General features: G+C 39.6%; 2 protein-coding genes and 1 long non-coding RNA gene across 9 annotated transcripts in view; 1 reads left to right on the forward strand and 2 right to left on the reverse strand.

Annotated features, from left to right (window-relative positions):
- The window catches only part of LOC127067210 (transcription factor Sox-21-B-like), a 38416-nt gene extending 27402 nt beyond the window's left edge, over positions 1-11014 (reverse strand). Inside the window, exon 1 of the mRNA XM_051001886.1 lies at positions 9693-11014. Coding sequence (XP_050857843.1) covers positions 9693-9724 — 32 coding nt within the window. The 5' untranslated portion in view covers positions 9725-11014. The remainder of the gene's footprint in view (positions 1-9692) is intronic.
- Positions 1-13090, forward strand: part of LOC127067205 (uncharacterized) — a 188026-nt gene that overhangs the window by 44086 nt on the left and 130850 nt on the right. The window contains exon 16 of one of the 7 annotated variants that reach the window (XM_051001865.1): positions 5072-6261. The exons of the other annotated variants lie outside the window; for them this stretch is intronic. The gene's annotated coding sequence lies outside the window, so the exon portion shown is untranslated. Of the gene's footprint in view, positions 1-5071; positions 6262-13090 lie in introns of those variants that run through there. 7 annotated transcript variants of the gene reach the window in all.
- LOC127067211 (uncharacterized) lies at positions 6432-9154 on the reverse strand. The gene is made up of 3 exons (XR_007782576.1): positions 8528-9154; positions 7525-8342; positions 6432-6925 (listed from the first exon to the last, which is right to left on the reverse strand). It is a non-coding gene; the product is annotated as an uncharacterized LOC127067211 (long non-coding RNA).

Raw genomic sequence — 13090 nt, forward strand, 5'->3', positions numbered from 1 at the left:
GACACCCGCAACCGCAACAGCCCTTATCTCCTTTCGTTCTAAGCTCGTCACTTTGTCGATTATGCGTTATAATACGGCCTAGCTGTCGTCGCTTTTTTTCTTTCCATCGGTCGAGGATAAAAATTGAGTCTTTCCCACTGGAGTGAGAGGTTTCGAAGGGATGAGAAAAAGTGACTTTTTCTTTAGGAAAGTAGATGGAGATGGTGTAGGTTTTCGCGAGCTGCAGTTTTTGGTGCATTGACTTGTGCAAAGTCCTATCGTATATATGTATATAGGTATCTCTTTTTCTCTTATTTCCCCTCTCTTTTTCTTCTCCTCTTTCTCCTCATCTTTCTTCTTCTTCTTATTCTTCTTCTTCTTTTTCTCTTTTTCTCGAGCTTCACGGATTTTACTTCTAATACGTCACTTCGTACTTGGAATCCCTTAGGTCGTGGCCATTATCGTCGTTGACAAGGGTATCCAGTTTTGCTCGAGAACCAGTACTATCTTCTTCCTCTTCCTCTTCTTATTCGTCGTCGATGTAAACTCCCTGATGATTTACATCCTACGGATTTTCTACGTTCACCTAGAAAAGAATCGTAGAATCGTAGGGAGAGAATAAAAAGACAAACGTTGGATCGACGACACGATTCATGAAAACATCACGTACATCCTCGTTAGGGAATTGGAAATCTCATAGGAAAGTATTTCGAAGTTTTCAACATGACAAACTAACGAGAAAGAGAAAGAAAGAGATGGAGAGAAAGAGAGAAGCAAATCTGAATCTTTCGTATATTATCCTTTTTTTTTTTTTGCTCGTACCTTTGAACATTTTCAAATGTTACCATTGACCTCGTCAACAAAGGACGTCTATCTTATATCGCGTATAAACAACTTGTACGTAATTCTCAGAAACGAATGAACGAAATCTTTTTCTTCATATAACACAATTTATTTTCTTCTTCTTTTTTATCCCTCTTCTTAATTCATACATACATATATATGGAGTATCTATAAATTAATTGGTTATGTTAAATAAGAAGAATGATAATAAAGACGAATAATATAGAAAAGATTATTATCGATAGAAGAAAAAACTATGTCGTAGTACAGAGTGAAAGGAAGAGATATAGAGAAAGAGAGAGAGAGAGAAGGAAGATAGTGAGAAAGAGATCACCTTTCTCTTTTAAAAGGCGAAGAGATTGATTTTTCATTCCCGAGCGAGAGGTGGTAGGTGATTAGATCGATTCAGAACTACTTGAATCGATTGAGCAACCTCTTTGATCTCGGCACCTGCTTAGAGCAAAGCCCCGCCGAATTCTTCGTTAAGAAACCAACCCGAGAGATTCGTGCTGCCTCCTCTCGATATTTCCCTCTCGTCATCCTCTCTTCTTCTTCTCCATCCTCCTCCCTTCTCTATCGATCGTTTTGCACTATCATGCCGCCTTCTCCGATCCGTCGTATTCGCTCGAACGAGTAGCTATGCCCACTTAAAAGCGTATTCCTCTGTCGTGCGTGTACACCGATGATGGAGACTCGACACGGTCCATTGCTTCCAATCACGAACGCGTGAGAAAGAATGCCGCTCGTCGTATTTGATCGTTTCAACATGAAATTCGTTCGGATTACGACGTCTCATTTGTGATATATTTTTTTCTTTTTTTTTCAACATCGACCAAATTCCAGATGAAAAATCAGGGAAAACACGTAGGACCTACCCTCGTGTCGGTTTTCCGTCGAGTCGAGATTCGCTATAACCACAGCGTACTTATAATGGATCTTCTTTCTCTGTCTCTGTCTCTCTTTCTTTGTGAGTGTAATTTATCACCGCTCATAACAAGGAGCCGCAAGTTTGTACATATTTCACTCCCCCTACCCTATCAGTTTCCACCCTCCTCCTTCTCTCTCTTTCTCTCTCTTTATCTCTGTTTTCTTCGCCTTGGAGGACAGAACTCACCCTATAAAAGAGAGAAAGAGAGCACGCAAGATATGGGGGTGAGAGCGAAAGCAAAAGGGTGGAAACGTAGGAGGGGATAGCAGAGACGTTATTATTTATATACGCTATTATATATCAGACCGAGTCGCTGGAATATTGTTCAAGACATCTCGCGCATACATTACGTGAAGGAAAGAGAGAGAGAAAGAAAGTGAAAAAGAGAGATAGAGAAAGTAGATGGGGAGTAGCAACGGGGCTTTTATTACCGCGACCACTTATTTGTTAACATAATATACACATTATGGCTGGCTCCACGTAGCACGCGCCATCCTACCTAACCATTCGACGTATAGCTCTTTTTCGTGTATCTGTGTGCTTGTATTGAAGTACATACGCATGTACTTGTGCCCGAGCACGGGACACGGGGGTGGCTTTTAGACACGGTGGACGACTTTTCGCGATTTCATCCCCTCGTTTCGTTCTCGCAAACAAGAATCCGGTTAAACATCTAACTTATGTATTATTTCCTTTCTTATTGTCGTTGCTCGATTTCGTAATTATTAACATTTTCTTTATGAACTATCCATTAATTGTCGTTTCATCGAAATAGAAATAGAAGAAAATTTTTGACGATTATTATCTAACGCGAATTATAATTGCTTCGAAATATTCTTCTTCTGAATCGGTGAAGCTTTGAACGTACGTTGACCAAAAGCAATTCGAATGTCGAGTACACGAGTGGACCCTTTTGAAGAGTACCAAACGATATATATATATATATATATATATATATATATATATATAATGTATATGTACATATATAATATGTAGGTATATCCATGGAATGTAGGCGCGCACTTGAGATTCCGGGTTGAAAGGCAAAGCCGTGCTGGTAAGCCGCTTTGTAGCCTTAACCGTGGCCGCTTAAGAGGGTGGAAGTATATTATGGGCAATATTACGGATGAATGCTGGCCAACGCGAGAAACAGCCACTTTGGGCGATAATCTTGTTACCCTATGTGCCCTTTCTCTCTCTTTCTCTCTTTCTTTCATCTTCTCTCTTTCTTTTTCTCTCTATCTTGTCCAACTTGATTTTATTCACATTTATACGACACTAGTTAATACGAACAGATCTAAAACAATGGATAATATATTCCTACCTAAAGATTATTTCCTATTTAAAGACAAAGAAATTCAAAAAGATAAATTTACGATCGATCGAATCTAATTCTCTTGTTCATGCAAAAGGGGAGACATAATGGAAGGATAAAAAAGAAATCATGAATCTTTTTTGAACGGAAAAGGGTGTCCTCTCGTAATCGATTAACGCGCCGATACGATACGGCAATAACGTTTACATGCGATTCTCGTTAACTCCGATCGAACCCTTTTTTTTCTTTCTTTTTGAGAGGAGGAACGCGTGTAAAGACGATCGTATTTGGCTTTTAAATTTTCTCCTGACCTATATACATAAATCGTACCTATCTACGGTTACGTAATAACTGGTCCGTGTAGACCGAGGTAAAGGATGTTAAATATGTGTGTATGAGAGATAGAGATAGAGAGAGAGAGATAGAAAGAGAGAAAGAGAAAGAGACAATCTGGGGTGCTCACATATAATATAACGGGACGTATAAATTTCGATCGTAAAGATGTCCGTAGTCTTGTAGAAAACGGGGTGAAAATGGGCCGGAACCGCTTGGCGGCTTTTTCCTTCCGTCGGTGCTTCTCTTCTCCATCGTGCGACACATCCTAAGGCATCATTGTTTGTCGCAATTTACGACTTTTCCCTAGCTCATGCCCTCCTCGTTTTGAACGTTCAGCTTCCCGACAAGAAGACGTCTCTATTCGCACGTGATACGGCTTGATGCATGGGATAAACAGAAAGCACATCAAAAGAAATAAAAAAAAAAAAGAGAGAGAGAAAGAAAGAAAGGAAATAAAATAAGAGCGGTGACCGTTTGTGGATTATTATTTCTTATAATGGATGTTGCTAAAATATTGTGGGGCAAATATAAAAAGGTTAATCAATATCTCACGAAATTCTAGGCGACCTAAGTATTTTCTTTCAAAAGTTAGTGTACTCTGGAATTTTCGTTAACATAAACATAAATTTACTTATTTCCTTGAATTATTGTGAAGCTGTTGAAATTAAAACAGCTTGCAACGAAGTTGACTTATCGTTTTGTATTCATACGAATTTTTCTTGGAATATGTATCGTAGAAGAGAGAGAAAGAGAGAGAGAGAGAGAGAGAGAGAAAGAGAGGGTTTCAAAGCACTTACCCCCTAGGCGAACGGAACGGTAAAAGGGTGCGCATCGAAATCGAGCCAATATTTATGTAACTAAATCGTATCGTCGTCTCGATGACGAAACTCTGTCCTCTTTAAAGGCAAACAAGTAAGAAACGTTACTTGCGAGTGGGGATTGAAAATCGAGGAGTGAAGAGAGTAAAAATTTAAGTGAGTGCGAGTGAGAGAAACAGATAGCAACAGACGGAGAGACAGAGAGAGATAGAGAGAGAAAATATAGAGAAACGTAACGGAAGGGTAGCGCAGCTTTACGTTAAATATTCTTGCAAATGAATTTTACATGAAAATTAAAGCTCAGAGTTAATCCTTTTGAAAAGTAAAAGCGGCGATACGGTTTAAGTTTATGTAAATTTCGTGATCTGGCTTACTTGTTGCGTCGACGTAGACGAGAACTACTAAGTTACTATACCGCTGGTAGTAAAATATTCACTGCTTTCGGAATAATTTACGTGCCTCCTTGGAATATCTTAGATTCGTTTACGTCGGCTTAACAGGTGTAACGAAAACCGGTGTAACGGGCTCTTACGTCTAAGCGAACTTGGCGACGTTTTGTCGTGAGATTAGCCAGTTGCAAGGATTTAACAACCGTGCACCGTGGTAAAACGATCTAATCTCAACTACGATGCGTTCTTAATCTTCAAACTACGACTGTTTACAGTAAATCTATCATTATCTATAATTCAATTAGTAGAAAATAAATAGATATTTCTAACAGAATATTCCTTCGATCATTTCCTAAAAAGTTTTGTGAAGATAAATTACGCGATAATACCACGATCGAATTAATTTTCTTATCGTCGGAATCTTCTCAATGCCCTGAAGTTAAAACGACACCCTTGATTTTAGATGTTCGGAAGCTGCGATGGCATCATGGTGGGTGTGGATAAGAGGACATTTAAAGACAAGAAGGAAAGTAGTGGAGTGCTCGAAATAGAGGGAGAAACAGAAAGAGAGAGAAGAGAGTGAGAGAGAGAGAGAGAGAGAGAGAGTAAAGGAGAGAAAAAAGTGGGGGACGATCAGCCGACGGAGGAAGGCCGAGGGTGGAGGCTGGGATGCGCTTGGAAAAGAGTGACTGGAGAGAAGCGAACGGTCGAGTGGAGGAAAGAAAGAGGGCTCGGTGAGAGGTGAGATGAAGGGAGTGGAAAGAATCTCGACGAGGGTAGGAGGACCAAGAAGTAATGTAGGAGGGACGAGAAGCGAGACATAAATGGAGGGAGTCGAAAGAGAGATAGAGCAAGAGAGAAAAAATAAAGAGAGGGAGAGGGAAAGAGGAGAAGAGGAGACGTGAGAGGTCGGTTCGGATGAGACATTAGGTTCAAGTTTTAACGACATTTTTCTTGCTTTCCAAGTTTTCTAGCGAGAAAAAAGGATGCAGCTCGTGTGAATGTGCATCCCGGTGTGCATTCACGCTTCTCGGTGTTTGTAAAGTATGTACAGTTATGGCCGGAGGTACTGAGAAACTCCCAGTTTCCCTCTTTTTCGCTGTATCACATGAAAAGAGATAGATAGATAGAGATAGAGATAGAGAAAGAGAGAGAGAGAGAGAGAGAGATAGAAAAAAAGAGAGAAAGAGAGAAAAGAGCGTTACGAGATTACAGTAAGCTTCGTGAACTTTTTTCCACTTTGATCTCCATCAAGGATTCGCGTCTTTCCATCAGAAAAGAGAGCGAAAGTTCGCGTGCTCGCATTTTACGAAAAATTTGTAAAAAAGAAAGGGAGAAAAAGAGAAAAAAAGTGAGAGAGAGAAAGAGAAACAGAGATAGAGAACGTTGCTGCTCGGCCCGTTACAGAAAGCAAATTGTTTCTTATACTCTTTCGTTCGATTCTCTATCTCTCTGCGTCCCTCTTACAACTCGTCGAAAGAACGAAGACGACGACGAGGACGATGATGACGACAATGACAACGACAACGACAACGCAACGACAACGACGACGACGACGACGACAACGACGATGACGACGACATCGACGACGACGTCGACGGCGAGCATATTGATGGAAGAGGAAAAAGAGCGTCGCTATGAAAAGGGCAAGCGGAAGAAAGGAGGACGTCGAGAATTTAATTTCGCCTTATTAATTTCCTAGGCGTAAAGATTCTCGCAAGGATTTTTCACTTTTCTTTCTTTACGTTAAATCTTCTTCTTTTTTCTTTTTTATTTCTCTTTCTCTTTTTCTTTTCCTTTTTTTTTTCTTTTTTAAGGACGTGCATCCTGTTAAATTCTCGACCGATCGAAAGGATCGATTGCTAATTTTTTTAGAAATATTTACAACGGTCTGTTGTAAGCAAAATTTTGTAATATATGATTCGTCCCAATTTGTGTTTATTTATGTATTGTTTATCAATTGCTGTTTGTTCGTTAATAATTATTTTTCTTGCTCAGAATGAAAGGACCATCCGAAAGAATTATTCTATTTCATTTTTACACGCGTGATCAACAAGTTCTCTCTTCTCTTTTTCTTCTCCTTTTTCTTTCTTTTTTCTTCTTTTTCTTTTTAGCCGACCTCGTCACGTGGTTGTTAATCGGTCGACCGTACTTACTTCCATACTTTCTTATTTCTCTACCGACGTAAACAACGACGACGACGTCGAGACATCCACCTGTGATATTATCGCGCGGGCCATTCGCAAAGTGCATCGAACCTACGAGTAATATCTCCTTACGTATGCGTATCGTATATACGAATGTGCAGAGGGGAAAGCTAAAAAAAGAAATAGAACAAAACTCGGCGTTAGAAAATAGAATGATATAGAAATAGATAGACAGATAAAGAAAGACAGCGACAGAGATAGATAGAGATGGATAGAAAGATAGATAGATAAATAGATAGATAGATAGATAGATAGATAGATAGATAGATAAAGAGAGAGAGAAAGAACCGAGGAGGATGAGAAGGAAAAAAAACAGCCACTGGAAAAAGTTTTCCACGAATAAAGAGAAACGAGTCGCGGGCGGCACTTGTGTCAATTGCCGGCGCTGTTAGCTTAACGTTTCTATTGTTCGTGAAAAGGAGCATGGGTCGAGTGCTATTTGCTTTCAGATCAGGACGGGCGCACTTCTAATTTCACTGAATAGACTGTATATATGTCCCTTTCCCTCCCCTCTCCTCTTCCAACCCCCCTTCCCGTAACCCGCCCACTCTTTCACCTTCTGCCCCTTCAGCGAGTCCAAAACCCACCACCACTCTTCTTCTCGTCGCGAATGCACGCGTGAAAAGAGAGATAGATAGATAGAAAGAGAGAGAGAGAGAGAGAGAGAGAGAGAGAAAGAGAGAAAGAGAGAGAGAGAGAACGGGCTCACTTTGTGTCATCGTTGTGCAGTGTTGTAGCGACGTTGAGCGTACTGCAAAACCACCTAATTGTGTCATTCTGGTAGCATTGTGTTCGTTGTAAAAAGGCTGCTGCGTCATTCATTGTTTTATCTCGAGTAGGTACACCATGCTATAATCCGATACGGTTTCTCTCGTTCAAGTTTAGACACGCGGAAGCGTGAAACTTGTGTCATATTTCTTTGTTATTTTTTATTGTTTTTTTGTTTGTTTGTTTTTTTTTCACTCCTTTTCTCTGTGTTTTTTTTTCCTTGTTTTCCTCGCGTAATAAACAAATCGTGATAACAATTATTTAAATAATTAATTAGTTAATTAATTAATTAATTAATTAATTAATGCACAGTAGAACCTACATACGATTATGCGAAGTAATTTACGTAAATTATTATCAATTAATCGATATAAAATGTTACAAGTTCGATGGTATTAAATTACGATCGTTTCCTTACGATTATTAAGTTAAATGATAAGCGTGTAAGTAAGTAAGTACTTATCTATATCCTCGATCTTTGGGAAAGGAAGATAACAGAGATAGCTTCACGGAAAGGGTTCTCTTCAATTTACCATCGAGGATGCGTGAAATACGCGACACAAGGGGTGTCGCTGACACGTATCTACGGAAAAGGAACGAGTAAATTCCATCGCAAAGTTTCTACGAGTTTATGTTAGCAAAGTACTTCCCCTTCTCTCTCTCTCTCTCTTTCTTTCTCTCTTATCTTCTTCAACTATCTCTACATATCGAATTGCATATCGTAAATGCAAACGAATCATTTCCAAAAATAAATTTCATCTACCAATAAGGAAAGATACCATTTGATTAGATACTCGTTCAGAGATTAATAAGTAAATAAATAAAAAGGAAAAAAAAGAGAAATATAATATTCCGAAGAATTTGTCGAATAACACTGTTACAATTTATGTTAAAAAAAAAAAAAAGATTGAAAAAAGGATTACTCGTAATTGTAAATTTCTCACAAGTTGAAGATCCAACGAAGAAAGTAAATACGTGGATACATATCTATAGATATGTGTATGTAGCTATATATATATACACACACACATACATATATATATATATATGATCGTGAGGACGAATGATATCGTTCGCAGCCCTCGACACGACGCACAAGCTCGTCTTTCACAATGCGTTCTCGCAGTGTCACTCGTTTCGTATCCTCGCTTCCAACTCGGGATGGAAAGTCTTCTCTCTCTCCCTTTCTATGCTCGCCAAACCCTCTGCGTTAAATAGAAAACGTTCTTACGTCATTGCTGAGAGAAGGCGCGCTCGCGGGCGCGCGCGCGCGCGTGTGTGTTATGCGTACGACAAAAGGGCCGAAGGGACGCGACTACGAGATATGCATGCGTATATTTCTCTCTCTCCCTCTCTCTCTCTCTCTCTCTTCTCCGCTTCTCTAAGAGTCTTATTTGTCGTTCGTGCCTGAACAAATACTGCTCTTGCCACATGCCACGTATATACCATGCACGCTTGGCTACGTACAAAACGCAAACATTTATTATCAATCGAATTAAAGAGTCTCTCTCTCTCTCTCTCTCTCTCTCTCTCTGTCTCTCTGTCTCTCTGTCTGTCTGTCTTTCTCTCGTTCTTTGTATCTGTACTCATGTATGTCATTTTTAAATAATTATGTAATCATCTCATATCACATGGTTTCAAATACAAAGTATTTATATACAAGGGTTGAATCGTATAATAAAATGTTAATACAAACTATACTTTAAATTTTCTTTCTCAAATTGAAATTGAAACGTTTAGATTCTAGATGGATCGGGATCGTCATCTTAATTCTAATAATTAATTTTATTGGAAGAAACTTTCTTTTGTAAATCGCTTATTCAATAATTTTGATCTAAGAAACGATGACGCATTTTATTCGAAGAATTTTCTTTATATTGCTTAGCGATTCTTATACGTGAATCGATCGAACGTTATCGTAAACTACGCGTAAAAATTCATGAGAAATTACGTCATTGTTTACATATCGTCACTGTAACGAATAAACGATGATTCATAAGTATAATTTCATTGAACAGAATACAAGATGATTAAGCAAGATGATTAAGTTAAATGGACGATTATGAAGAATAATTAATGATAAGAAACGAATGAAAAGAAAAAACTTACTTGTTTCTTAATCTTAGAACTTTGATTTCCATTTGAAGGACGCGTAATTATTCACTTAGGAGGTTAGGTGCTCGTTGACAAGACGAACCATATTGCTCATCCACCCTTCACCCATACCCTTCCATCGTCATCCATTAGGGAGTACTTCGGTGGTGTGTTCACCCTCGCGCCACTCACCGCAAGAAGGTTAACAGCGATCCGACGTTTCACGGATGGCGGCGCATTGCCAGTCTGGATTACTATGATCCGAGTTATGATCCGAGCTATGATTCGTGTTATCGTCGCGGGTCCTTCCTCGTCGAAAGTTTGTACGCTAATGGGACTGAAAGTCACTCGTCGACACGTGCCCGAGTAGTCTTTCTGTTCTCTCTCTTTTTTTTTTCGAGGTTTCCTCTCTTTCTTTTCTCGTTCTTTTTTTTGTTTGTTGTTGTTATTGAGGAGAGATCTCACGAGGCAGCTAGTGAGCATCGAAGGAATTCTTACGTGCCAATGAATGCTTCGCAGAATTTATTTATTTATATTTTTTTTTTGCGTTCCATACGATCCTTCTCTATTTTCCTTAATGTATTTATCTGATGATGGTACAAACGAGCGAATCTCGTAATATTGAATTTCTTTCACGTTAACGATATTATGATAATTGTTACAGTGATTTATATATTATTTTAATTTAAAAAGAAGAATATCCTAAGTTCGATAGAAATTTTTATGTACGTGTGTATATGTATGTAGGTATGTAATACAATTTTGTAAAAAGTTAGAGACAGAGAGGGAGGGAGAGAATGACAAAGATAGAGAGAGAGAGAGAGAGAGAGAGAGAGAGAGAGAGAGAGAGAGAGAGAGAGAGAGAGAGAGAGAGTGAGAAAGATAGAGAGATCTCGCTATAGATTTCTTTAATACTTTTCGACCGATTACGATCCACACCCACGCGAGAGAACCTTGACAAGAAGCACGGTGTGTCTAGTGTGCTCCGTAATATCGCACGTGCGCGCTAATCAGAATACGAATAAGCGTTATAAGCCGTAGTAGGGACGTTAGGCACGTGCATTCGACTCGAGAGATGCATTACGTACAATGGACGACGAAGAATGCGGAGCTGGGAGCCACGTCTTTCTAGATCGTCCGAGATATGCACATCTAAAGGATCTAGAACGACTTCTATTTTTGTCTCGGGATAAGCTCTAAACCTGGAACGTGTTCGTTGAATATTCGATCAAGAATTATTATTATTATATATATAATATTATTATTATTATTAATATCATTATCATCCTTATGATTCGATATTGTTTTGAAAGAAAAAGAAAAAGGACATTGAACAAACTCGGTTAACAAGTATAATTATATATAATAATTATAATATCTATCGTATCATTTTTTTAGCTTGTATAATCGAATTCAATGACGATTTTATTGGAAAATAGTTTGTCATTGAATTCTCTTTACGAATTATAGAAACTTGTTCTAAAGACGTTCGCTCGCAAATTAGCGTCTGTCTGTCTGTCTCTCTCTCTTTCTCTCTCTCTCTCTTTCTCTCTCCTCTCTGTCTCTCTCTCTTATAGTCTACTCCGACGTGCCTCTATTTCGCGTGTACGGTATATCATATGCTGGACAATAGGCAGATAATGCCATTACGTCCCCGTTAACAGCCATAATATCGAGCGACAACGATGCCAGCATCGTCGACAACGGCGAATGATAAATGTCGCCGTTGAGGTGGAATGGCACACACTCGTGCATAGCAGCGTGAAAGAGAGAGAGAGAGAGAGAGAGAGAGAGAGAGAGAGAGAGAGAGAGAGAAAGAGAGAGAGAGAGAGAGAGAGAGAAGACGGAGGGTGGAGAACAGAGTGTAACGTCTCGCGTGCGAGGAAACGAGACGACGATAGTCAAGAACGGAAACGACGAAGAGATAGTATATATATATATATATATATATATATATATATATATATATATATATATATATATATTTGTGTATGTGTTGGTTATGTGTCAGAAAGAGAAAGAGAGAGATAAAGATGGAAAATTCGGTGGGAGAGAAAAAGTAGGTAAATACGAAGCAGTGGAGCGAACTAAATGCCACTAAACGGGGGAAACTGGGATAAAACATACGTTTCCGCTTTTCTCCCGTAATACATCATAAGCGAGCGAAAAGCAGTGGCCATTTTCTACGGGGACACGCATTGTTAGTCTTTTCTCTCTTCCTCTCTCTCTCTCTCTCTCTCTCTCTCTCTCTCTGGTCCCCTTCTTCCGTTTCCATCTCGTGTCTTTCATCTTTCTCTTTCTCTTTGGATAACGAATGGTTTGTATTCGTCATTTCGTGACACGTGTTCCCGAAAACGTTGCGTGACAGTTTAAGCGAATGAAAATGTTGCATTCGCATTGGTCTCGAAATATCAAGTCACCCTATACCTATCCTACATATTCTTTTTCTTTTCTTTCTGTTTCCATCTTTTCGTTTTCTTTTTCCTTTTCTTCTTCTTCTTCTTCTTCTTCTTCATTTTAGCATCGTCGAAATTCGAAGACTCGTCGTGAATGGGCAGACGAGCATCTCGACGAACCGTCATTGTAGTCGATACTTATGCTAAAACGCAGATATTCATGCGGTAAGAAGTCGGAGAACGGAGCATATTGGTAGATACGAGCATCGTTCTCTCGGATATTTTTCGTTTCTCTTTCATCCATCTGTCTCTCTCTCTCTCTCTCTCTCTCTGCTTCCCTTTTTTTCCTCAGTTTTCGTTGAATACACCTAGCGATAATTGGCCGCTGATTCGCGGCTAACGAATACGTCGCATTTATTGGCGAAACCCGATACATACATACGTTACTCTCTACGTTCTTTCGTTACGGCTCGTAAAGAATTTCCCACAATATATTTTTTACGTGCTCTGCAAATGGTTGTTTAAAAATCGTTGATATTTCTCCGTTTCGTGGAAGAAGAAACTCGCGCGTCGCGTTCCTTCCGTTCGATCGACTAAACAAACGTGATAAATTATGCGGAAGCGTTTCGGCCGACCTCGTAGAGTTTGTTCTCTCTCTCTCTCTCCCTCTCTTTTTCCTGTCTCTCCTCTATGAACTTGTATATGCGCGTGTATGTATGTACGTACGCGTGTGGTAGAACGTTGACGACGACGACGACGACGACGATGACGACGACGACGACGACGACGAGCAGATAGCGAAGAACGGCGATCGACAAAAACTGACGGTGGAACGAGCGGCCATTGTCGATCGCGAAGCGGAGACAGTAAACAGGCATTGTGCCGAGTACAATGTGTTACTCCGTCGGTGTTCGATTCCTTTACCTATCGAAATTCGTGTACCTACCTACCTACCTGGTTTCCTCCTCCTTCCTTCCTTCCTATCTACATAGAGTCAGCCATCCGGCTATCCAGCAG

Source organism: Vespula vulgaris, chromosome 10 (genome assembly GCF_905475345.1).
Source record: "Vespula vulgaris chromosome 10, iyVesVulg1.1, whole genome shotgun sequence".
NCBI lineage: Eukaryota > Metazoa > Arthropoda > Insecta > Hymenoptera > Vespidae > Vespula > Vespula vulgaris.